General features: G+C 49.1%; 2 protein-coding genes across 2 annotated transcripts in view; one reads left to right on the plus strand and one right to left on the minus strand.

Annotated features, from left to right (window-relative positions):
- Positions 1-7,087, minus strand: part of ERBB3 (erb-b2 receptor tyrosine kinase 3) — a 20,723-nt gene extending 13,636 nt beyond the window's left edge. Inside the window, exons 1-7 of the mRNA XM_043890393.1 lie at positions 6,841-7,087; positions 3,313-3,464; positions 2,601-2,787; positions 1,803-1,928; positions 1,165-1,230; positions 873-991; positions 626-767 (exon numbers count right to left, since the gene is read on the minus strand). Of these exons, the coding sequence (XP_043746328.1) occupies positions 626-767; positions 873-991; positions 1,165-1,230; positions 1,803-1,928; positions 2,601-2,787; positions 3,313-3,464; positions 6,841-6,922 (874 nt within the window). The 5' untranslated portion in view covers positions 6,923-7,087. The remainder of the gene's footprint in view (positions 1-625; positions 768-872; positions 992-1,164; positions 1,231-1,802; positions 1,929-2,600; positions 2,788-3,312; positions 3,465-6,840) is intronic.
- On the plus strand, positions 6,921-11,736 carry LOC122679010. The gene is made up of 3 exons (XM_043879237.1): positions 6,921-7,317; positions 9,343-9,534; positions 9,620-11,736. The coding sequence occupies exons 1-3, from the start codon at positions 6,921-6,923 to the stop codon at positions 9,703-9,705; spliced, it is 675 nt and encodes a 224-aa protein (XP_043735172.1). The 3' UTR covers positions 9,706-11,736.
- Positions 11,737-22,363: the final 10,627 nt, after the last annotated feature.

A 22,363-nucleotide genomic window follows, 5' to 3' on the forward strand; every position in this document is an offset into this window, starting at 1 on the left:
ATCATACCATCTATGCAATAAATGTTATATTTTAAAAACAGCAGGTCGCTGGTCACACACACACAAATAAGATAAGATAAATAAAATCCTGTCAGGGACTTCCTTGGTGGTCCAATGGTTAAGAATCCGTGCTTCCAGTGTAAGGGGCATGGGTTCAATCCCTGTTCGGGGAATGAAGATCCCACATGCTGTGCAGTGTGGCAAAAACAATATTAAAAAAAAATAAATAAAATGGATAGGACTTCCCTGGTGGCACAGTGGAAGGGAACCTGCCTACCAGTCCAGGAGACACAGGTTCAATCCCTGGTCTGGGAAGATCCCACATGCACTGAAGCAAAAGTCCATTGCCACAACTCCTGAGTCTGGGCTCTAGAGCCCACGAGCCGCAGCTGCTGAAGCCTTTATGCCCACAGCCCGTACCTCTCGGCAAGAGGAGCTGCCACCATGAGAGGCCCTCACATCGCAGCTAAGAGAAGACCCCGGTTCACTGTAAATAGAGGAAGCCCGTGCAAAGCAACGAAGACCCAGCTCTACCACACACACATAAATAAATGTTTGTAAAAATGTGGCTGAAAGACTAAAATCCTGGTTCTGCTACCATCATTCCTTCCCTCCAGACACTTACGGGGACAGCTGGCTACACACACCCCTCCATACTGATACTTGGTGTGGGGATTGGGTTCCAACTGGAAAGTGAGCTTGTTGTAGACGAGAGGCTGTGGGCACTGGCGTACACAGGCCCCACTGTCATTGAAGAGCCGGCAGGCCTGGGAACGCAGAAGGCTCATGAGACTCATGTTACATGTGCACCCGACTTCCTCCCCAAGGCCCACGTCCCACTTCAGAAGTCAGGGGGCGGCGGCGGCACGTACGAAGCAGTCCGTGTTCTGAGGGCCCGAGCAGCCGCCCGCACACTCGTCGTGGCAGCACTGGTTGGGGTTGGGCCCAAAGCAGTGACCGTTGCACTGGGGGGCACAGATGGTCTTGGTCACTGTGGGAGGAGAGGAAACAGCCGTCAGAGCTCCCGCGACCCTGTTCGGAGGCTCTGCTCTCCCTCCCCCTCTTGCCCTCTAGGCTCATCATCCCCCCACACACACAGTTGGGGTGGAAAAGGATAAGAAAGTGTACACGAGTTTGAAGTTTTTAAAATGAAGTTAGACCCACGTGTCTGGCAGTCTTCTGGCCCAGGACCCCAGCATCGCCCCTTGCAGGCCTCATGACAGGGGGGACCTGGTTGGGAGGGAAAGAGGCCGTCAAAAAGGCTTGCTCAAATCAACAGGCGATGATGTCAGCACACAGGCACCCGGTCCCGGGCAGCGAGGAGCCAGGGCGGCGCCCCTCCGTGCCCGCGCAGAGCAGGGCTGGGCTCCAGTGAACCTGTCAGCGCGGGGCGGAGCCGCGCCCCCACACCACCCACAGGGCAGCTGAGGGCAGGGCCTGGGGCCGTCCCAAGCTAGGAGTTTGGTTCTTCTCGGCTCACTGAACTCAGCAGGAATACGTGCAAGTGAGTGGACAGGGAGTGGCAGCCTGCAGCCGGGGGCAGGTGGGCTCCAAGAAGGGAGGGTGCTGGATCTGGAGCCAGACCTGGCCTCTCGCGGCACGGAGCTCCCCAGCCCCTTTCCCTGGCACCCTGCCTCTGCAGTTCCGGCTCCAGGCGACCGACCTGCATCAACCTGGCAAGCTCCTTGGGTGAGAGCCTGCGGTTTGTTCAAGGGAGACTGGGTTAGGATTAGGGACACGCTGAAGAGCAGAAGGGAGTCGCTCCGGCTGGCTGGGGGGCAGGCTCGATCCCAGCCACTCACAGGTCTTGCCGTTGTTCTTCACCACTATCTCAGCGTCCCGGTCCCGCACAATGTCCCTCCAGTCGATTGTGTCCATGTGACAGAGTTTCTCGTTCTTCTCAATGTAAACACCCCCTGACAGAATCTCTGAGGTAGGGAAGACCAGCGCCAGGGTCAAGGGCTAGTCAGGGGAGTCCCCCCTCACCCCTCCCTCCCCACCAGCCTGAGAGGCCACCCCAGTCAGGAGCGGGAGAGGTGGGGCAGACAGATAGATCCAATTAAGTCCAAACTGCAGACGCCGTGCAGGAGGAGGAGCCGGGCTGAGAGAAAGCCCTGCCTCCTCAGACACCTGTCCAGATCCGGTTGAGCCAGAGGGGGAGGGGAGGGGAAGGAGAGGAGCCCTGACTCAAGCCCGCACCCACACCCCCGCGGGCCGCCCGGCCTGTTTCTCAGCTGACTGGGACAGGGAGAATTTCAGCACCCAGCCTGAGCCCTCGGGCTTGGGGGGCTGGTTCTGGGGGTGGGGGGTTCCCATTCCCAGAGAAGGAGGGACATTAAGGTGCTGTCCTGAAGTCAGAGGACTGGGTAACAGCCCTGGCTCCAGCTCCAGCCCCACCAAGACGTGAAGACCCTGCCCCGGGGGGCAGTGAGGGCTGTCTCTCTGTTGTTCAAGGAGGAGTGGACCTTGACACCTAGTGGTCAGGGTGGCGGGCGCCCTGAACGGGGCGCTTAGAGGGAGCGGTCTGGGGTCACGGTCAAGGAGGCACCTGTCAGCGGGTGGGCTGAGGGCAGGCCTGGAAGGAATCACCGGGAACTGACCGGTGAGCTGAGTCAGGTGGAGCTGGCGCAGAGCGTGGCTAGAGTTGGTGTTGTAGTTTAACATGACAAAGATGGCAAACTTCCCATCGTAGACCTGGGTCCCCCGCACCACTCGGAGGTTGGGCAGCGGCAGTGTAGAGAACTCGTTCATGGCCACGAGGACATAGCCGGTCACTTCTCGGATCCACTGTGACGGAGCAGATTGCGTCAGTGGGAGGGACAAGAAATGGGGCCAGAAGTCTCAGTCTCCTTTCCTCTCTAAGGCACTGAGGAACCTCTAACTCCTCTAATTCTTTCCAAGTCCTGCTTTGGAGTAGGGAATAGCAGGTGCCACATGACTTCTACAAGCGAAGATGGGCTGAAGAAATATTGAGAAATTCTAGGCTCCAGGCCTTTCCTTCCAAGGGCCAGGGTGGTCGTTGCTTCTCCCTGCCTCACCTCCCCAGGTGCCTCCCAGTCCCTGGTGTAGAATCTACCCCACGCCTGCCCCTTCCCGTGGCCAGCCCTTCTGTATCCCCAGCTACAGCCACCAGTCCACAGGGCCTGGATTCCAATCACTGCCCCTGTTTACCCAGGCTTGGATCTTAGAAACCATTGAGTTTTAGGAATGCTGAACGCCAGCTCCAGCACAGGGTAACCCCGAGGACAGGAAACAGGCTTCAATAGTGAGGACAAGGGGGGAAACGCTGAGACAGAAGGTCAGCGCTCTAACCTGCAGAAAGGAGAGGTCAGCGTTGTGTCCCGTGAGCACGATCTCCAGGTTCCCCATCACTACCTCACACTTCTCATAGAGCTTGTGCAGCGTCTGGTATTGGTTCTCAGCATCTCCAGTCACGCTCAGCCCATTCAGAGTCCCAGGGCACACTGTTCCAAGTGGAGGGGAGCGTGGCAGGGGGCTGGACATATGTTTTCAGCCCCATCCCCCCAAGACCACCCTCTTGGTTGCCCTCCTCTGGTAACACTCAACATGACCGGAAGGCCGCTGCCCCCCACCCTCAACCCTAGAGGCAGATACCAAGGCTGAATTGAGAGCTTTAACTTCCTCTTTCCCCCAAATCCCTTCACTATCCCCCTGAACAGCAAGGTGAGATTTCCTTCTCCCACCTGGGCCTCCTCTGGCCTCTTTTGGGTACTACTTTGGGTGCTGAGGAGTTAATCAAGGAGGATGTGGGGTTGTTTTCCGCTCCCTAAGAAGAAGTTAGAAATGGACCACAACTTGGTTACCCTCCTCTTCCCCGCCCCCACTCCAACCGGGCACTTCTCTACCCCCATCCTGCCTCTCTAGGTCCTGGAATAAATATCTCTTTGGGGCAGCACACAGCCCCTATTGTGTCTAGGGAGGGTGGGATGGGGGCAGAGGGTGGGGGCAGTGCCTGGGGCCACAGTCCGGCCCACAATGAGGCAATTCTATCTCAGAGGAGGGGGCCGCTCCACCCTGTCCCCAGACACCCTGTCCTCAGCAGCAACCCCCCTCCACCCTCAAGCCGTGGGTTCAGACCAGTGACCTCACTAGCGGGGGGCCTCTGGTGGTGATGGTGGTAGTGGGGGTCAATGTAAGCTTTGTCTTTCAAGCTGGAAGACAGGGAACTGGTTGCCTAGCCCACACCCCCTCCCTAAACTCTGGCTTCCCTCTCACTCCTTTCCTCATCCCCACACATGCCAGCTCCCTCCACATCACACTTTCCAGCCCTAGAGTATTTTGCAGCAAATACAGAGAAGTTGGATGAAAACAGCAGTCTCAGCCTTCTGCCCGACTTCATTGTCAAGGAGATTCATTAAGAAGTCTTCCAACATCGCTCACTCACTCAATCCTCACTCGCTGTCAGTCTTGGAGGTTCGCTTTACTTTGTGAGTGTGGAGGAGGACACGGGGGCTTTTGGGCAATCTTGGACCCTGAAGCCCTACCCTGTCTCCTCTGGCTCGTGAAGGGCTGCGGGGGAACGGGTAGATACCACCTGTTCCCGCCACCCTTCCCTGAGGCGCTGGCAGCCTAGTGGGAGGCAGGAGTGGGAATGGAGGGAGGGAGGTGGGTGAGGCCCCAGCGCCTCCTCCTGGATGCACCCCTAGTCTGACCTGTGAGGGGCTCCCATTCCCTATCACTCCCCGTGAAGGGAAAGGGGTGAGCTAGGCCCGGCCGAGGAGTAAACAGACACGAGCTCCCAGAGGTGCCCAGGTCGAAAAGAAAACCACTACAAGGCTGGTTGTTTCTGCAACAGCCCCACCCCAATGCCCTTCTTGGCAGGACACCCCCTCTTCCAAGTCGGGGAGCCAACCTTTCTCCCCAGATAAAGGAGGAACCAAGATTTCTGCGCAGGGAGGCGGGGTGTGTGTGTACCCACGCACACACACACCCGCACGCAGACACTGTCCACGGCCCCCCTGCTGGCCCAGAAGTCCCCAGGGCTGCGTCCTCGGGCTCCTAGAGAGGAAGGAGCCCTCCCCGGCCCCAGCCCGCCCACCTGCCCGCAGGTGTCCGTGCAGACTTTGGGTCGAGCTGGGGAGACTACAGAGTGAGAGGTCCGGGTTCCCTGCCACCCTGAGGGTAAAGTCCATATTACACAAACAGGAGCAAAGGGCTGGGCGGGAAACTGTGAACAACACCTCGGAGGAGGAACAGGCTTCTAGGGGAGGAGGGGCGGGGGAGGGGAATTCAGAAGTCCCCGCACTACCAGCGACCAGGGCACGGGAGGGCCAGTGCCACAGGCTCCCCTTTGGGAGAGAGCACTGGGGTGGGTCGGAACAAGAATCTCCAGCCCCTCCTCAACCAGAGGCCTTCTCCCCCAAGTCCCCCGCCCCCATCACCGCCAGGACAAAGGGGCTATAGAAGGACTGAGACGGGGCCGGATGCCCAGAGGCTGCAGGAGCCAGATAAAGGGTAAAGAGACCCAACCATGCCTGCCTCCTGTCTCCCTCAGGGAAGGCGGCCAGGATCCGGGACTCCTGGGTTCCCGGCTGAAGATTCCAGGGGTGCGAGCGGGACAGTGAGACGGTCACTTTACTCCATCTCTCCCACTCCAATCCCCAGACCCCCGCCCTCCACCAGCTGGGAGTGTTCACATCCCAAGATCCCAGGGTCTAAATTTAGGCCCAGCAACTGTGAGGGAAGCACAGGTGTTTCTCCCACTCCCACCCTGGGGAAGGGGCCCTGACGGTGCCAAACCCCAAGCTGAGATCTGGGGGGAGGGGAGGAAATCAACACAACTCCTCCAGAGCCAGCAGCCCTGGCGCCCCTCAGGTGTCCACGGTCCCAGAGACACCCCAAAGAGGTGGGCTCGGCTGGCATAGGAGTGGGAGGAGGAACAGAGCAGTGATCTGACTGGTCTAGACGGCTGGAGACCGCCAGACAATAAACAGAATGGGAGTGGGGGTGAAGCTGGGTCTGAGAAGGACCTCCCCCCCCCCCAAGGATAGGGGGCTCAGAAGCCAGGACAGGTGTCCTGTCAGCCCTCAAGTTGGGGAGAGAAAAGACAGAGATATAGCGGCTGGAAGTCCTTAACCCCATATCTCGTGTGGTCCTGGGCTCTGTACATAGTAGATGCTCAGTAAACATTGGTTACATTGATCTGGGGTCTAACAAAAAAAGTTTGGTCCAGTGGGGGACCAGCAAACTTTATTATTTCGAGAGAACAGGGCAGTCAGCCTCGGCGTGGCCTCTCCCCCTGGTCACCTGGACTTAGCCCCGAGGTTAATCTCCACTGTCCCCAGGGCAGGCCCACTCACGGAAGAGGAGGTGCCACTCTTGTTTTCCAACACTAGACAACAACAACCTCCCCCGCTTCCACAGCTCCGCCCTGTCGGCAAAACAACGAAACTAGAGCGTGCTGAGCCCCAGGGGCCAAGGAGGTCTGGAGCAAATCAAGACCCCCACCTCCGTGTCCCGCTTCCTCCAAGATCTCCACCTCCAATCACCCCCTCACGTTACAGAACGGAGGTCCTCGCCCCCGTCTCTGCAGGGCCCCTCAGAAGTGTGAATGGTTTCAGCATCCCCCGGAGAGTCAAATCCGAGGGTCTGCGATGCGCCCAGGAGGCGGTGGACGGGCGGCAGGTCCCGGAATCGCGTCCCCGCCCGGACCACGCCAAGGACCCGATCCAGACGGTCCCGGGCCCAGGAGGTCCCAGCCGGCCGTGGCTTCGCACCCCAGCCTCGCGCAGCCCAAGCTCCTGCCGCTGGCCTCCGGCACCCCACGAATCCGGGTCGGAATCCCGGGTTCCGAGCCCGCCCGGCTCCCGCGCCGCTTACCTGCCTGCGAGTTGCCCACCTCGGAGCCCCGGGCCAGGCTGAGGAGGAAGCCCAGCACCTGCAGAGCCCGGCTCACCCTCATGACTCCAGCGGAGGGTGAGGGGCGCCCAGCCCAGGCCGGCCGGGAAGGGCGCTGGACTAGGGCATCGAAGCGGAGCCACCTGAGCCGCCAGCGACCCGGTAGCGGCGGCAGAGGAGGCTGCGAAGTGCAACCGGAGCCGGAGCCCGGGGCGGGATGGCAGGGGCGGAGTGGAGTCTGCGAGGGAGCGCAGGGGGAGGGGGTGAGCCTCGGCCGCGCCCCCTCGGGCGCGAGGCTGGAGCAGCGATTGCCGGAGCTTCGGCGGCCCGCCCCGAGCCAGCGCGCCCCACGCCCCGTGCCCGGCAGCTTGGCCGCGCAGATCCCAAACGGCTCTCGCCCTAATTATTCTCCCGCAGTCCAAGATTCCGAACGCCCCCAAATACTTCCAGAGGAGAAAGGTAATGGGGGTGGTGAGAGAACGCTCCAAAGCCCGACCCCCTGCGAGTTGGCCTCGCCCACTAACCAAATCACCCAACTCCCCTAGCCGGTTGGGTCACTTGGGGGAGTTTCTGTCTCAATGTGTTTGCCTGTGTGTGTGTTTTTGAGGGGGGAGGGTGTTTTTGTCGGCCACTCAGGCCACCTCAGTTTCCCCGGAAACCCCCTGGAGACCCCATAACTCATCCGCCCTGCCGAGGAACCCGAGCCCCGGAGGCCGCGTGAAATCGCACTGTCTCCGGCCGCGTCCTCCTCCAGACCCGGCGCCGGCCCGGCCTCTCCCGGGGATTTGGTGGGGGGCGGGGGCGGCTTCCAGCCTGGGAACAGACCCCGAAGCCCGCCTTTTCACTTCCCCCCGGGAGGCGCTCCCGCACCTGTCGCCGTCCCCTCTGCTGCCCCCCACGGCCGCCTGGGAGAACAGCTGCCCCCCTCGCACGCCGGAGTCGGACCGCGCCGTCGGGGCGGCCACCGTCCCCACCACAGGCGCTCGCTTTCCCAGGCCTTCCGGGCCTGGGGTCTTCCTGGAAAGGGGGAGGAGGGGGACGCGGAGAGGGCCCTAGAGACTGCGTCCCCGAAAGGCATGAAGCCAGGGCACCAGCTCCCGGATCCTAGCCGGAGGCGCTGCTGACCACCACGAGGGGATGCCCCAAACCCAGGCCGACTCCAGGTGGATCGGATGGGCACTTCCTGGTGCCCAGCCGGCGGCAGTGAGGCCTCACGCGGTGTGGCATTCCGGATCTTGCCCCCAGAGCCTAATTATTTTCCCCAGAGTTTCAAGCCTGAAGACTTCAAGAACAGTTGAGCTTTGAATAAGAAAAATTCCACCTCTCACTCTGAGCCAAGAGTACTGGCTAAAATTCTTTCAACTTACTTTGCATCCTGGAGGGCCTGTTCTGTGGTTGGAGGCTACCTTTGCCCTCTGAGTGTTGACCTTGCCCTGACCACTTAATTAACAGCCATGATAGTAATAGCAACATTAACATATACATTCGTATACAAGATCGTTTGCAAGCACTTTCTCAAACTTGGAGAATGTTTCACTTAATATAAAAATTATGTGAATTAGGTGACATCACTCTCAGTTTTACAGAACTGGAAATGTGGGACTACTCCAAGATCATCCACCCAGTGACACTGCTCAGATGATCAGGTGGTCAGAAGCAGGGGCTCAGGTTTTTGCCTAGGACTTCTTGGGTTACCTGCTCTAGACTGGAGCTTCATCTGCTCAGAATCAAACTCCTATCAGATAATTGAGCTATTACCACTTAAGGGGCCTTTCACTTTATCACTCATGCATTTTGACCTAGTGTTCAAGGCTCTCATTTCAAAGGAGGAACCACTCCCTAGTTTCTTTGTTTGTAGAGCAGTCATATTTATTAAAGGTTGTTGTCTGTATTTACTAAGAAAAGGCAGGAAGATCTTCATTACTGAATGCTAGCTGTATTTCTTATTATTATCACCAACCCTAACCCTTCCCTCCCCAACTAGATATCCAGGTGTGCTTGCTGGTATTCATTCTTCAATACGTTGTGCTAACTATCAGGGATGTAAGCACTGGAAATATCTGACAAGTAAGGGGCCATCTCTGTTGCGTGCTATGCTGACCCAATAAATGAACAAATGGAGACTTTATTTACCAACACTCTCTGCAGTTGGCAGTTATCCAGCATCCCTTTATTTTTCTTTACTCTTAGCTGATAACTTTGGTTCTTATTTTACTGTGAAAGTAATCAAAAGAAAACATCCTTAGGACTTCCTGGTGGTCCAAGGAAGAATCCACCTTCCAATACAGGGGACGCAGGTTCAATTGCCTGGTCAGGGAACTAAGATCCCACATGCCACAATATTTTAAAAAATAGTAATAATGATAAAGGACTTCCTGGTGGTCCAGTGGTTAAGAATCTGCTTGCCAATGCAGGGAACACAGGTTTGATCCCTGGCCCGGGAAGATTCCACATGGGAATCTGGTCTCATCTCTCATCGAGCAGGAAGTCTCATTGACTCAAGGCAACTGAACCCTTGCAGCACAGCTGCTGTTGAGTCCTCATGGTCTGGAGGCTGTGCTCAAGAGCAGCAGCCGCTGCAGCGCGAAACCAGCGCACTGCACCTCGAGGAGCCCCGCTCACCACAGCTAGAGACAGCCTGCGTGAAGCAACAAGACCCAGCACCGACAAAAATAAGTAAATAAAATTTTAAAAGGGGAAAAAAAAGGAAAACATCCCTATCTACCAGCAGCCTGGCCAATTTACCTTCATCCTCACTTAGGTACTCCGACTTTCGTCATAGTAAAAGAATTGTCTTTGTCGTTAGCTAAGCCAGCCGTCAGGCTTCCGTGGCGGCTCAGACGTTGAAGAATTCACCTGCAATGCAGGAGACTGGGGTTTGATCCCTGCGGCGGGAAGATTCCCCCAGAGAAGGAAATGGCAACCCACTCCAGTATTCTTGCCTGGAGAATTCCGTGGACAGAGGAGCCTGGTGGGCTACAGCGCGTGGGGTCACAAAGAGTCGGACACGACTGAGCACACAGCTCAAGCCAGCTGTCACCCTCCCGTTCCTGCCCCTCACCCCGCCCTCTTGTTCTTGTTCTGTCTTCTTGTCTTTCTCTTGTATTACCGATAGTTCTCTCCGCTGGATAATTTTTTATTTTTTCAATTTGGCTACCTCCTGTCTTAGTTGCAGCATGCTAGGGCTGGAGGCACTCGGTCTGAGTTGTCCTGCCCTGGAATCTTAGTTCCCCAACCAGGGATCCAGCCTGTGCCCCCTGCATTGCAAGGATTCTTAACCGCTGGACCACCAGAGAAGTCCAAAATGGGCATTTTTTAAAACAGAAAACTTCAGAGGAGGTATTTTACATACAGAATCCTTTGAGCTGGACCTTGTCAAAAAATACTTAGTAGAGGTAAAAGCTATATGCCAAGTACATTTCACTTAACATAAAGCCTTGGCAAGAGTAATTAATGCAGAAAGAAACAAATAAAACCCCACATACACAATTATAACTAATAAGAACATTAAAAAGATTTCTGGGGGCTTCCCTGGGGGTCCAGTGGTTAAGAATCCACTTTCCAATGCAAGGAACATGAGTTAAATCCCTGATTGGGGAACTAAGATCCCATGGATGTGGGGCAGCTAAGCTCACATGGCAGAACTAGAGAAGCCCGGGCGCTGCAACAGAGACCCAGTACAACCAAAACAAACAAACAAAAAAACCTGCACAATTCTTTTTCTAGTTTCTGAAAAGCTTGCATAAAAGCAGCAAGAAACTGTTTTTGAAGGTCAGTAGAACATATCTGTAAAATCACCTGGGTCAAAAGTTTTGGTAGGAAAGTCTTTTAAAATTAAAAAAAAAATATTTCTTTATCTGGCTTTGATGGGTCTTAGTTGCCGCAAGGCAGGATCCTCAATCTTTGTTGTGGCTTGCAAACTCTTAGTAGCAACATGTGGGATCTAGTTCCCTGAACCAGGGATTGAACCTGGGGCCCCTGTATTGGGAGCACAAAGTCTTAGCCAAGGCTCCACTGGGGAAGTCCCAGTGAAAGTCTTTGATTAACATTTTATTTATTTATTTATTTTTAAACTTTGTTTGTTTGTTTGTTTATGGCTGCTCTGGGCCCTCCACAGTGAAAGCATGGAGTCCTAACCACTGGATGGCCAGGGAAGTCCATTTTGCTATTTGTGTTTTCCCAGAAATGTATACATTTCGTCTAGGCTTATAAATTCATTAGTGTACGGTTGTTAATACTATTGTGCTGTTTTATTTCATTTTTGGCCACAAGGCACATGAAACTTTACCCCAACCAGGGATGGAACTATCGCCCCCTGCGGTGGAAGCACAGAGTTTTCAGCACTGGACCGCCAGGGAAGTCCAATATTTTTATTTTTAAAAAAAAATCTGTTGAGGGAGCTTCTGAGTTGGGGAACATGTGGAAATGCAGGGACAATGGTACTTGGAAAGGGGATGGAAACTTCCACATACTTTGCCCTTTACATCTCTTCCATTAGGCTGTTCCCTGAGTTGTATCCTTTTACAATAAACCAATAATCCAGTGAGTAAAGTTTTAAAAACCTGTTGTGTCAAAATAAGTTCCTAATGGCTTAAAGACTTAAACATAAGATATAACACTATAAAACTCCTAGAGGAAAACACAGGCAAAACATTCTCTGACATAAATTTACCAATGTTTTCTTAGCTTAGTCTCCCAAGGGAATAGAAATAAAGCCAGAAATAAACAAATGGTACCTAATCAAACTTATAAGCTTTTGCACAGCAAAGGAAACCATAAACAAAACAAAAAGACAACCTACAGACTGAGAGAAACACTTGCAAATGATGCTACCGACATGGGCTTAATTTCCAAAATATACCAACAGCTCTTATAATTCAATAACAAACAACCCCATCAGAAAATGGGCAGAAGATCTAAATTTTTTTGGCCACACCACATGGCTTGTAGTCCTAAACATTGGACTGCCAGGGAATTCCCCAGAAGACCCAAATAGACATTTCTCCAAAGAAAACATGTAGATGGCCAATAGGCACATGAAAAAATGCTCATCACTGCTAATTATTAGAGAAATGCAAATCAAAACAATGAGGTGCCATGTTCCACCAGACAGAATGACCATTTTTTTAAAAACGTCTACAAATCATCTATGCTGGAAAGGGTGTGGAGCAAATGGAACCCTCCCACACTGTTGGTGGGAATGTAAGATGATGCAGCCACTATGGTAAACAGTATGAAGGGTCCTCAGAAAACTAGAGTTGCCATGTGACCCAGCAATCCCACTCCTCTGGGCATTTACCTGGACACAACTATAATTCAGAAAGATGGCTGCACCCCCATGTTCAGAGCAACACTATTTACATTAGTCGAGACACGGAAACAAAAATGTCCATCGACAGATGAACGGATAAAGAAAATGTGGTCTATATATATATATTTCGACCCCATGGATCATAACCCACTAGGCTTCTCTGTCCACGGGCTTTCCCATCAAGAATACTGGAGTGGGTTGCCGTTTCCTTCATATGTGCACACACACACACACACACACACACACACTGGGATATCGGCCGTTAAAAAGAATGAATTAATGCCACCTGCAGCTGCGTGGACGGACACACTAAGCAACGTAGGTCGGAGAAAGACAAACACCGTATGATATTACTTACCTGTGGAGTCTAAAATATAACAAATGAACATGTCTGTGAAACAGAAACAGACTCACAATTACAGAAAGCAGGCTTGTGGTTGCCAAGTCGAAGGGGTATCGGGGAGGGAGGATCGGGAGTGTGGGACTAGCAGATGGAAACTATTATGTATAGAAAGGATAAACTACAAGGTCCCACTGTACAGCGCAGAGCACTATACGTCATACCCTGTGATGGGCCGCAGTGGAAACTACACTTAAATTAACAGGAAAAAGTCTGTTGTGTTTGCGTTGTGTCTGCGGAGTCGGTCCCGTTTTCATTCTGTATTTTGCTCATTTGCTGCAGCTCCTGCTGCCCTTTTGTCTTATTATTCTCAACACTGTTCTCTTGTTTCCTCTCTTGTTCACAGGTTATAGTTATTCTTATTTACTCATCATATATTTGACATTGGACTTCCCAAGTGGAGTAGTGATAAAAAAAGTCACCTGCCAATGCAGGAATCCCAGGAGACAGGAGTTCAGTCCCTGGATCGGCAAGATCCCTTGGAGGAGGAAATGGCAACCCACTCCAGTATTCTTGCCTGGAGAATCCCATGGACGGAGGAGCTTGGTGGGCTACAGTCCATGTGGTCACAAAGAGTCAGACACAACGGAGCATGCACATGACGCGATATTTCACAAATTTAGCTTGTTAATGCTATCCTTCAGATCTTCTGTAGCGCACCCTGTTGTTGGCCTGAGAGGGTATGTTAAAAACTACAGTTCTAAAAACAAAACAAAACAAAAAAACTACAGTTCTAATAGTTGATTCATTCTTGAGTTGAATGCTCTGTTCATTAGGTTCCAAACTTTTTTGGTGTCTTTCAAATATATTTAACATTCTACATCTCTAATTAAAGCCTTAGTTGTAGCCTAGAAAGTCAGATAAACTTTTATTTAAAGTATTTCATCATTTCTGACTTTTTTTAACCCAAATTTTACTATTAGTAATGTGTTTTTAGTTTCCAGACATTTGTCAACTTTAAATAGTTATCCTTTGCTTAGTAATTTCTCATGTTATTGTATTACAGTCATAGAACATGGCTGTGTAACACTGATTCTTTAAAATGTAATATTAAGGCTTCCTTTGTAATTTTGTACATGGTCATTTTTTGTAAGTGTTTTAAACATGCTAAAAAAAAAGTGTTATCTGTTAAAAGTAGAATTCTTCATCTATAATATGTTGAGCTTATTAATTGTATTATTCAGATCTTTTATATCTCTGCTTATTGTCTTTCCTTATTTATTTATTATTTTTGTTTTTTTGGCTGCTTCGCATCTTAATTGCTGCGAGGCTTGTGGGATGTTACTTCCTTGACCTGGTATCGAACCCTCTTCCCATGCATTGCAAGGTGGATTCTTGACCACTGGACCACCGGAGAAGCCCCTGTTTGTCTTCTAGATCCATCTGTTTCTAAGAGACCTATGCAAAGATTTCCAGCTCTAACAGTTGATTTATTTTTTCTTTCCTGAGTCTGTAAGTTGTTGCTCTGTAGCTGCAAAGTAGGGAGAATCACTGTACTTTTTTTTGGCTGCACAGTGTGTAGGATCTTAGTTCCCAACCAGGGGTCAAACCTGTGCCCCCAGCAGTGGAAGCACAGAGTCTTAACCACCGGACCGTCAGGGAATTCTCAGTACTTTCTTGTGGGATTATAATGAAAAGTAAGAGTTAATGCATGTAACGCCTATAGAGCATGCTCAACAGAAAGAAGGTACTCGGTACAGTTAACTATTAAAATTTATATATTTTGAGCCTACATTGCTAAACATGTTTATTACGGTTATATTTTCTTGTTCTCTTTTTAATTTTACTGTTATGTAACACTCTCTCCTTTGTCCCATTTTTTGCCTTGAATTAAATCACATTAAAATCCCGATTTGCTTTCGGTTTATCTTTGCCTGGTAAAACCCTTCCCTTGGTCACAGGTTGGGTTTCCAGGGAGGCCAATTCTAAAGTGGAGATCAGAGTGCAGGCAGTTTATTAACGCGTGCTCTTGGGATCAACACTTGCAAGAAAGGAGGGAAGCAGGACTGGACAGGAGAAGCTGGGCTGCTGAGCAGCCACAGTGCAATAGCTCATTCTGAGAGGGACTCTGAAAAAAGGTGAATGCCTCTGCTGCAGGGGAACGCCGATTCTGACTCCATGCTGGAACTGCTTCTTTGACTTGCTTTTCGTTGCTTTGGTTATGTCGTTGTTGTCGTTCGGTCGCTGAGTGTGTTGGACTCTTTATGACCCCATGGACGGCAGCGCACCAGGCTCCCCTGTGTTTCACGGTCTCCCGGAGCTTGCTCAGATTCATGCCCATTGAGTCAGTGATGCTGTCTAACCATCTCATCCTCTGCCACCCCCTTCTCCTTTTGTCTTCAATCTTTCCCAGCATCAGGGTCTTTTCCAATGAGTCGGCTGTTTGAACCAGGCGGCCAAAGTACTGGAGCTTCAGTTTAAGCATCAGTCCTTCCAATGAATATTCAGGGTTGTTCTCCTTTAGGATGGACTGGTTGGATCTCCTTGCAGTCCACAGCCCGCTCAAGAGTCTTTCTGGCCCCACGGTTTGAAAGCATCACTTCTTCGGTGCTCAGCCTTCTTTACGGTACAGCTCTCACATCTGTACATGACTGCTGGAAAAACCGTAGCTTAACAAAATGGTGTCTCTGCTTTTTAATATGCTGTCTATGTTTGTCAGAGCTTTTTTTGTCAAGCATCTTTTTTTGTTTGTTTATTTTTAGCTGTGCTGGGTCTTTGTTGCTCTGCGGGCTTTTCTCTAGTTGTGGAGTTGGGGCTTCTCATTGTGGCTGCTTCTCTTGTTGCAATTCCTGGGCTCTAGGGCCCAAGCTCAATACTTGTGGTGCATGGGTTTAGTTGCTCAGCAGCATGTGGGATCTTCTTGGACCAGGGATCGAACCTGTGTGTCTTGCATTGGCAGGCAGATTCTTTACCACTGAACCACCAGGGAAGTCCTAGCAAGAGTCTTTTAATTTCATGGCTGCAGTCACCATCCACAGTGATTTTGGAGCCCAAGAAAATAAAATATATTACTGCTTCCACTGTTTCCCCTTCTGTTTGCTTTGAAGTGATGGGACCGACGCCATGATCTTAGCTCTTTAATGCTGAGGTTTAAGCCAGCTTTTTCACTCACTTCTTCTTTCACCTCTTTTAGTTCCTCTTCACTTTCTGCCATTAGAGTGGTATCATCCACATATCTGAGGTTGTTGATATTTCTCCCAGCAATCTTGATTTCAGTTTGTGATTCATTCAGCCCAGCCTTTGGGAGGATGTTCTCTGCATATAAGTTAAATAAGCACGGTGACCATATACAGCGCTGCACTCCTTTCGCAGTTTTGAACCAGTCTGTTGTTCCATGGCTGGTTCTGACAGCCAGTCAGTTGTTCGTGTTGCTTCTTGGACCACATACAGGTTTCTCAGGAGACAGGCAAGGTGGTCTGGTAGGTATTCCCTTCTTTTTAAGAATTTTCTACAGTTTGTAGTGATGCACACAATCAAAGGCTTTAGCATAGTCAGTGAAGCTGAGGTAGATGTTTTTCTGTAATTCCCTTGCTTTCTCTCTGATCCAACGAATGTTGGTGATTTGATCTCTGGTTCCTCTGCCTCTTCTAAACTCAGCTTGCACATCTGGAAGTTCTTGGTTCAAGTACTGCTGAAGCCTGGCTTAAAGGATTTTGAGAATACCTTTACTAGCATGTGAAATGAGCACAGTCATAGGCTTATTTGTTATTATAATCACAGATAATGGCCTGCCTCAGAGGACCCTGACCCTCTTCCTGTTAAACTAAAGTACCTTTGTTCAGAACCTTGTCTACCTGTGGATGGCAAGAAGGAAGAAATTAACACATCCCCTGCCTGAGGCCTGTCATTCTAGAAGATATTTGCAAGATTAATGGCCTTTTTACTTTGTTTCTTCACCTCCCCCCATCTCTGATCTATAACAGAACCTGGCCTCTAGACCCTGATAAAGTGGTTATTTTGAGACATTAGTCTGCCAAAATCATATTCCTTGCCTCAATATCTCGTCTCTGATTCATTGACCTTGACCTGTCATGCATGCAGCGAGCAGGAGCAAGCTTAGACTTGGTAACATACTCCCCTCTGGAAAACAAGTGTCTTACCAAAAGGCATCTGACATACTTGCCACTTTCTGCTCAACCAGTCCAATTTACATGATGTTATTAATATAGCAGATCAATATAGTGATGTCCTGAGAGATGTACAGCTGCAGCTGGTCAGGTCCCTTTAGACCTCTTTTCTCTTTTTTTAATTTTTTCATTCTTTTGGATGTGCCGGGTGTTTGTTGCTGCTCGGGTGCTTTCTCTAGTTGCAGTGAGTGGGGACCTACTCTCTAGTTGCAGTGCGAGGGTTTCTCTTGTTGTGGAGCATGGGCTCCAGGTGCCTGGGCTTCAGTAGCTGTGGCGACTGGCCTAGTTCCCCTGCAGCGGGTGGGATCTTCCTGACCAGAGATCAAACCAGCATCCCCTGCACTGGTGGTGGATTCTTAACTACTGGACCACCAGGGAAGCCCCTAGACTATTTTCTGACAAAGGGTAGGAGATTTAACATAGCCCTGGGGCCAGACTGAAAATGTATATTGTTGCCTTTTCCAAGAGAATGTGGACTGTGGCTGTTCTGCTTTCTGATAGGGATGGAGAAGAATGTTTTCCAGAGCTGTGGTTGCATACCATGTGCCTAGTGGTGGTGGTTTAGTCACTAAGTCATATCCAACTCTATATGACCCTATGGATTGGAGCCCGCCAGGCTACTCTGTCCATGGAATTTCCCAGGCAAGAATACTGGAGTGGGTCGCCATTTCTCTCTCCAGGGGATTTTCCCAACCCAGGGATTGAACCTGTATCTCCTGCTTGGCAGGTGGATTCTTTATCACTGAGCCACCTGGGAAGCCCATACCATATACTTAAGGCCTATTTATTTTTCTGCTCTGCAATGATACCACATATGGAAAAGCATCTGCAACTATGGCTAGTAGTTGGTTTACTTTGCAGTAGTTCACTGCAGTCCTCCAGGATCTATTTGTTTTCTGCAGGGATCAGATTGGTAAATTAAATAAAGATAACAAGTGGGATCATTACCTTTGCGTCCTTTAGGTCTTTGTTGTCCAACATGGTAGCCCTAGCCATAAGCATCCATTTCAAGAAATCAGAAAAAGAGAACAAATTAAACTCAAAGAAAGTAGAAGAAAGTAAATAATAAAGGTAAGAACTGAAATAAATGAAATACAAAATAATTATGCAATATTGAAGATCAACAAAACTAAGTTTGTTCCTGTATCAGGAATAAAAAAGGAGACTTCCTATAGATTCTACAGATAACAAGAGGATATTATGAGTAACTTTATTAAAATAAGTTTAAGATTTGGTTGAAAGAGAAATATTCTTAGGAAAACAAACTTACCTAAGCTGATCAAAGAAGTAACAGAAAATTCTGCGGACGTCCCTGGTGGTCCAATGGCTAGAAGTTGGAGTTTCCAAAGCAAGGGGCCTGGGTTCCATCTGTGGTCAGGGAACTAGATCCCACATGCTATAATTAAGAGCTTGCATGCCCCAGCTGAAAAATCACGCATGCTGCAACTGAAAGATCCCACATAACACAATTAAGACCTGCCGCAGCCAAATAAATAAAAAGAAAAAGAAAAAAAGAAAACCCTGAATGGTTTCATATCACTTAAATAAACTGAATACATAATATAAAAACTTTCCCACAAGAAAATTCTAGACCCCCAATAGATGTACTGGTCAATTATTCCATTTAAGGAAGATCTTACAAAAACTTTTCTAGATAATAGGAAAAAAGAAACAATTTCCCGCAAGCCGCAACTACTGAAGCCTGAGCACCCTGGAGCCCGTGCTCTGTAGCAAGAGAAGCCGCTGCAGTGAGAGAGTAGCCCCTGCTCACAGCAAGGAGAGAATACCTACACGTAGCGATAAAGACCGGGTAGCAGCCATGAATAAATAAACGTTTTAAAAAGAAACAATTTCTTATTCATTTTATGAGACAATGTAACTTGAACAAATTTATTAAGAAATAGGAAAATTATAGGCCCATCTCTCATTAACTTTGATGCAAAATATTAGCTACACAAAATATTAGTAAACAGAATCCATTGATATGCTAAAATTATACAACATTGTAGTCAAGTAGGATTTATTTCAGGAATTCCAGTGAACACTGGAAAACCAAGTAATATGATTTACTACATTAACAGTATAAAGGAGAAAAATCATATAAACCTCTCAATGAATGTAGGAAAACTATTTGATAAAATTCAACACCCACTGATGATTTTTTAAAAAAACATGGGAATTTCCCTGGCAGTTCAGTGGTTAGGACTCAGTGCTTCCACTGCCAAGGCCCGGGTTCGATCTCTGGTTGGGGAACTAAGATCCTGCATGTGGCATGGCCAAAAAATAAAAGATAAATGTAAAAAATTAAAAACAAAAACAAACACATATTGGGCTTTGTTGGTGGTCCAGCAGTTAGGAATCCTCCTGCCAACGCAGGGGACGTGGGTTCCATCCCTGGTCTGGACAGATTCCACATGTCTTGGAGCAACTAAGCCACAACTGCTGAAGCCTGGGTACCTAGGGCCAGTGCTCCATGATAAAAGGAACCACTGCGATGAGACGCTCTCACACTGCAGCTAGAGTGGCCTCCAGTCACAAGCTGCAGGAAGCACAAGCAGCAGCAAGGCCCAGCGCAGCCAAGAAATACACAGGCGTGTTAACAAACCAGCAGGAGGTAGGAACTTCTAAAATTTGGTACAGAGCGCTTATCAAGATCACAGTCCATGGAGCCGCGAAAAGGCAGACACGACTGAAGCAGCTCGGCAGCAGCAGCAGACCTGATTCAGACTGGATTGAAGAGAGAACGGGAGAAACCACCCCAGACGACTAAGGTTGTGTCAGAAGAACCCAAGAGGACCTCCCGCTGGCTCAGTGGTTACAAATCCACGTGGCAGGGCAGGGGACACAGGTTCAGACCCTGGTTGGGGACGATCCCATGTGCCCCACGGCAACAAAACCTGTTCGGTACAACTAAACCCACGCAACACAGCTGCTGCAGCCCGGATGCCCTATAGCCTGTGCTCCGCAACGAAAGCCACCGCAATGAGAAGCCCAATAATTGCGACTAGAGAGTGGCCACCGCTCGCTGCAGCAAGAGAAAACTCACACTAACAGTGAAGATCCAGCGCAGCCAAAGATGAATAAATAAATTAATAAATTTTATAGTCAAATTATACCTAGAAGGGCACATCAGACGATAAACTGCCTGTGATAATGAACTAACTTTGTTTTTTTTCTTGTAGTGGTTGGTTTCCTATTATGTACATGTTAACTTTTAAGAAATAAATAAAAACCTTTTAAAAATTAATTACTTAATTTTTTAAAATAAAATAATTGGAAAGGAAAGAAGGAGGGGGTAAGGAAAGAAGGAAGGAAGGGAGGAAAATCTTCAGACCAATTATGTTTTTCTGTGACTTCTACCGAGTAGGCCTCATTCTATCCTGTGGTTAATCCCTCTTTTATGTCACAACCCGTCAGATGTTTGAGGATGTCTCTTGTTTCCTCTTTAGTTTTCTTTTCTCCATCAATGCCTCCAGATCCTCCCACTGTTCTTCAAGTGACTCGCTTAACAATCTCTTCCCTGTTGCCCTGTTTCTTCTGATTGTACATGGTCCAGTTTGTCAAAATGTGAGCCCAAGACGATGAATCAGATGGCAGATGGAGCTCTCACTTACCACATCCTGAACACTGTCTATTAATGGAGCCAAAGACCAAATTAAATGACCCAGCAATTCCATTTCTGGTTATGTACCCAAAAGAATGGAGAAGGGCATGCCACCCACTCCAGTATTCTTGCCTGGAGAACCTCATGGACAGAAGAGCCTCCTGGGCTACAGTCCACAGGGTCGCAGAGTCGGACACGACTGAAGAGACTTAGCACGCACTCAAGAGAAATGAAAACACGTGTCCTCCCCAAAACTTGTACATGAATGCTTATCACTGCAGTATTCCTAATAGCCCAAAGATGCTGAAGGAAACCAGAATGTCATCTCAAAATATGTCTCTTTGACCAAAAAAAAAAAAAAAAATATTTGAGTTTAAGGCAATTAAAAACAGCAAACAGAGAAAAAGCTCTCTCTCTGCCCTCCTCCTTTTCTGCCTAAAGGCAGAATATAAATTCTCCTTTACTAGAGACACTCCACAGTCTAGACTCATCAGCCCAGAGATGGCACCAGAAAAATCTGCAGACAAACCTTACTGCATTGGTTTTCTCCCATTCATTTATCTCCCCATAGTTGGCCACGCTTAGGGGCCTAAAACCCTCTTCGTTTGTCCTAGAATTTCTCCACAGATTTATTGTCTTTTTCTTGAAGATGCCATGTTAACCAGAGTTCGAAGTCACTGCTTCCAGCTACTCTTTGCTGAAGTTTCTCATGTGTGATGTGCATTGCATGTGTTAATAAACTTATTTTTCTCCTGTTAATCTATCTTTTTGTTAAAGAGCTCCAACTGAGGACCTGAGATGGGTAGAAGTAAAGTTCTGCCTGCCCTACAATGGAAACAACCCAAATGTCCATAAAGAGAAAATGATAAACCAAACCTATACACATACAATGTATACATTGTATACAATGTATACAATGTATACAAATGTATACACATACAATGGAATATTATTTGCCCATAAAAAGAATGCTGCTGTTTAGTTGCTAAGTCGTATCTGACTCTTTGTGCCCCATGGACTGCAGCCCACCAGGCTCCTTCTGTCGATGGGATTCTCCAGGCAAAATTACTGGAGTGGGGTGCCATTCCCTTCTCCAGGGGATCTTCCCGACCCAGGGATCAAACCTGCATCTCCTGTTTGGCAGGTGGATTCTTTACCACTGAGCCACCTGGGAAGCCATAAAAAGAATGAAGCACTGATAATTTTCAATTTCAATAAATTTCAATTTAATGTATATTGAAAGCATTATGCTAAATGAAAGAAGCCAGTCAGAAAAGGCCACATTATATATAATTCCATTTTTATGGAGGTCCTGAAATGGATAACCTATAGAGACAAAAAGTAGGTTAGTGGTTGCTTAGCGTCGGGAGAAGGGTAATTAGGGGTAGGAGGATGATATTGAATGGGTATGAGGTTTCTTTTTGAGGTGATGGAAATGTTCTAAAATTGATTATAGTAATGGTTGCACATCATCTGTGAATATACTAAAAATGCTGAATCATATATTTTACTGGATTAATTATGTCATACATGAATCATATCTCAATGTGATTTTTTTTGGCAGTGCTGGGTCTTCGGGGCTGCTCAGACTTTCTCTAGTGCAGGGAACAGGGGCGGCTGTCTGGCTGTGGTGCACGGGCTTCTCCCTGCAGTGGCTTCTCCGGCTGTGGGTTCACACACCGGCCTCAGCGGCTGCGGCTCCTGGGCTCTGGAGCACAGGCTCAGCAGCGGTGGTGAATGGGCTTGTTGCCCCATGGCATGTGGGATATTCGCAGACCGGGGTCAAACCTGTGTCCCTGCATTGACAGGCAGATTCTTCACCATGTGACACCAGGGAAGCCCTCAGTGTGAATTTTTAAAACAAGCTATTTTTGTTTTTGAAAAAAGCAAGTTAACATTTTTTGTTCAACTTCATCATAGTGTCACTTCATATGTTGCTGTTACACAAGCTATTACTTTTCTTATTTGAACTGTAGTTGATTTATAGTACTGTGTTAATTACGGATGCACAGGGCCTTCATGGTGGCCCAGTGGTTGAGAATCTGCCTGCCAATGCAGGGGAC

The sequence above is a fragment of the Cervus elaphus genome, chromosome 3, assembly GCF_910594005.1.
Source record: "Cervus elaphus chromosome 3, mCerEla1.1, whole genome shotgun sequence".
Classification (NCBI taxonomy): Eukaryota; Metazoa; Chordata; class Mammalia; order Artiodactyla; family Cervidae; genus Cervus; species Cervus elaphus.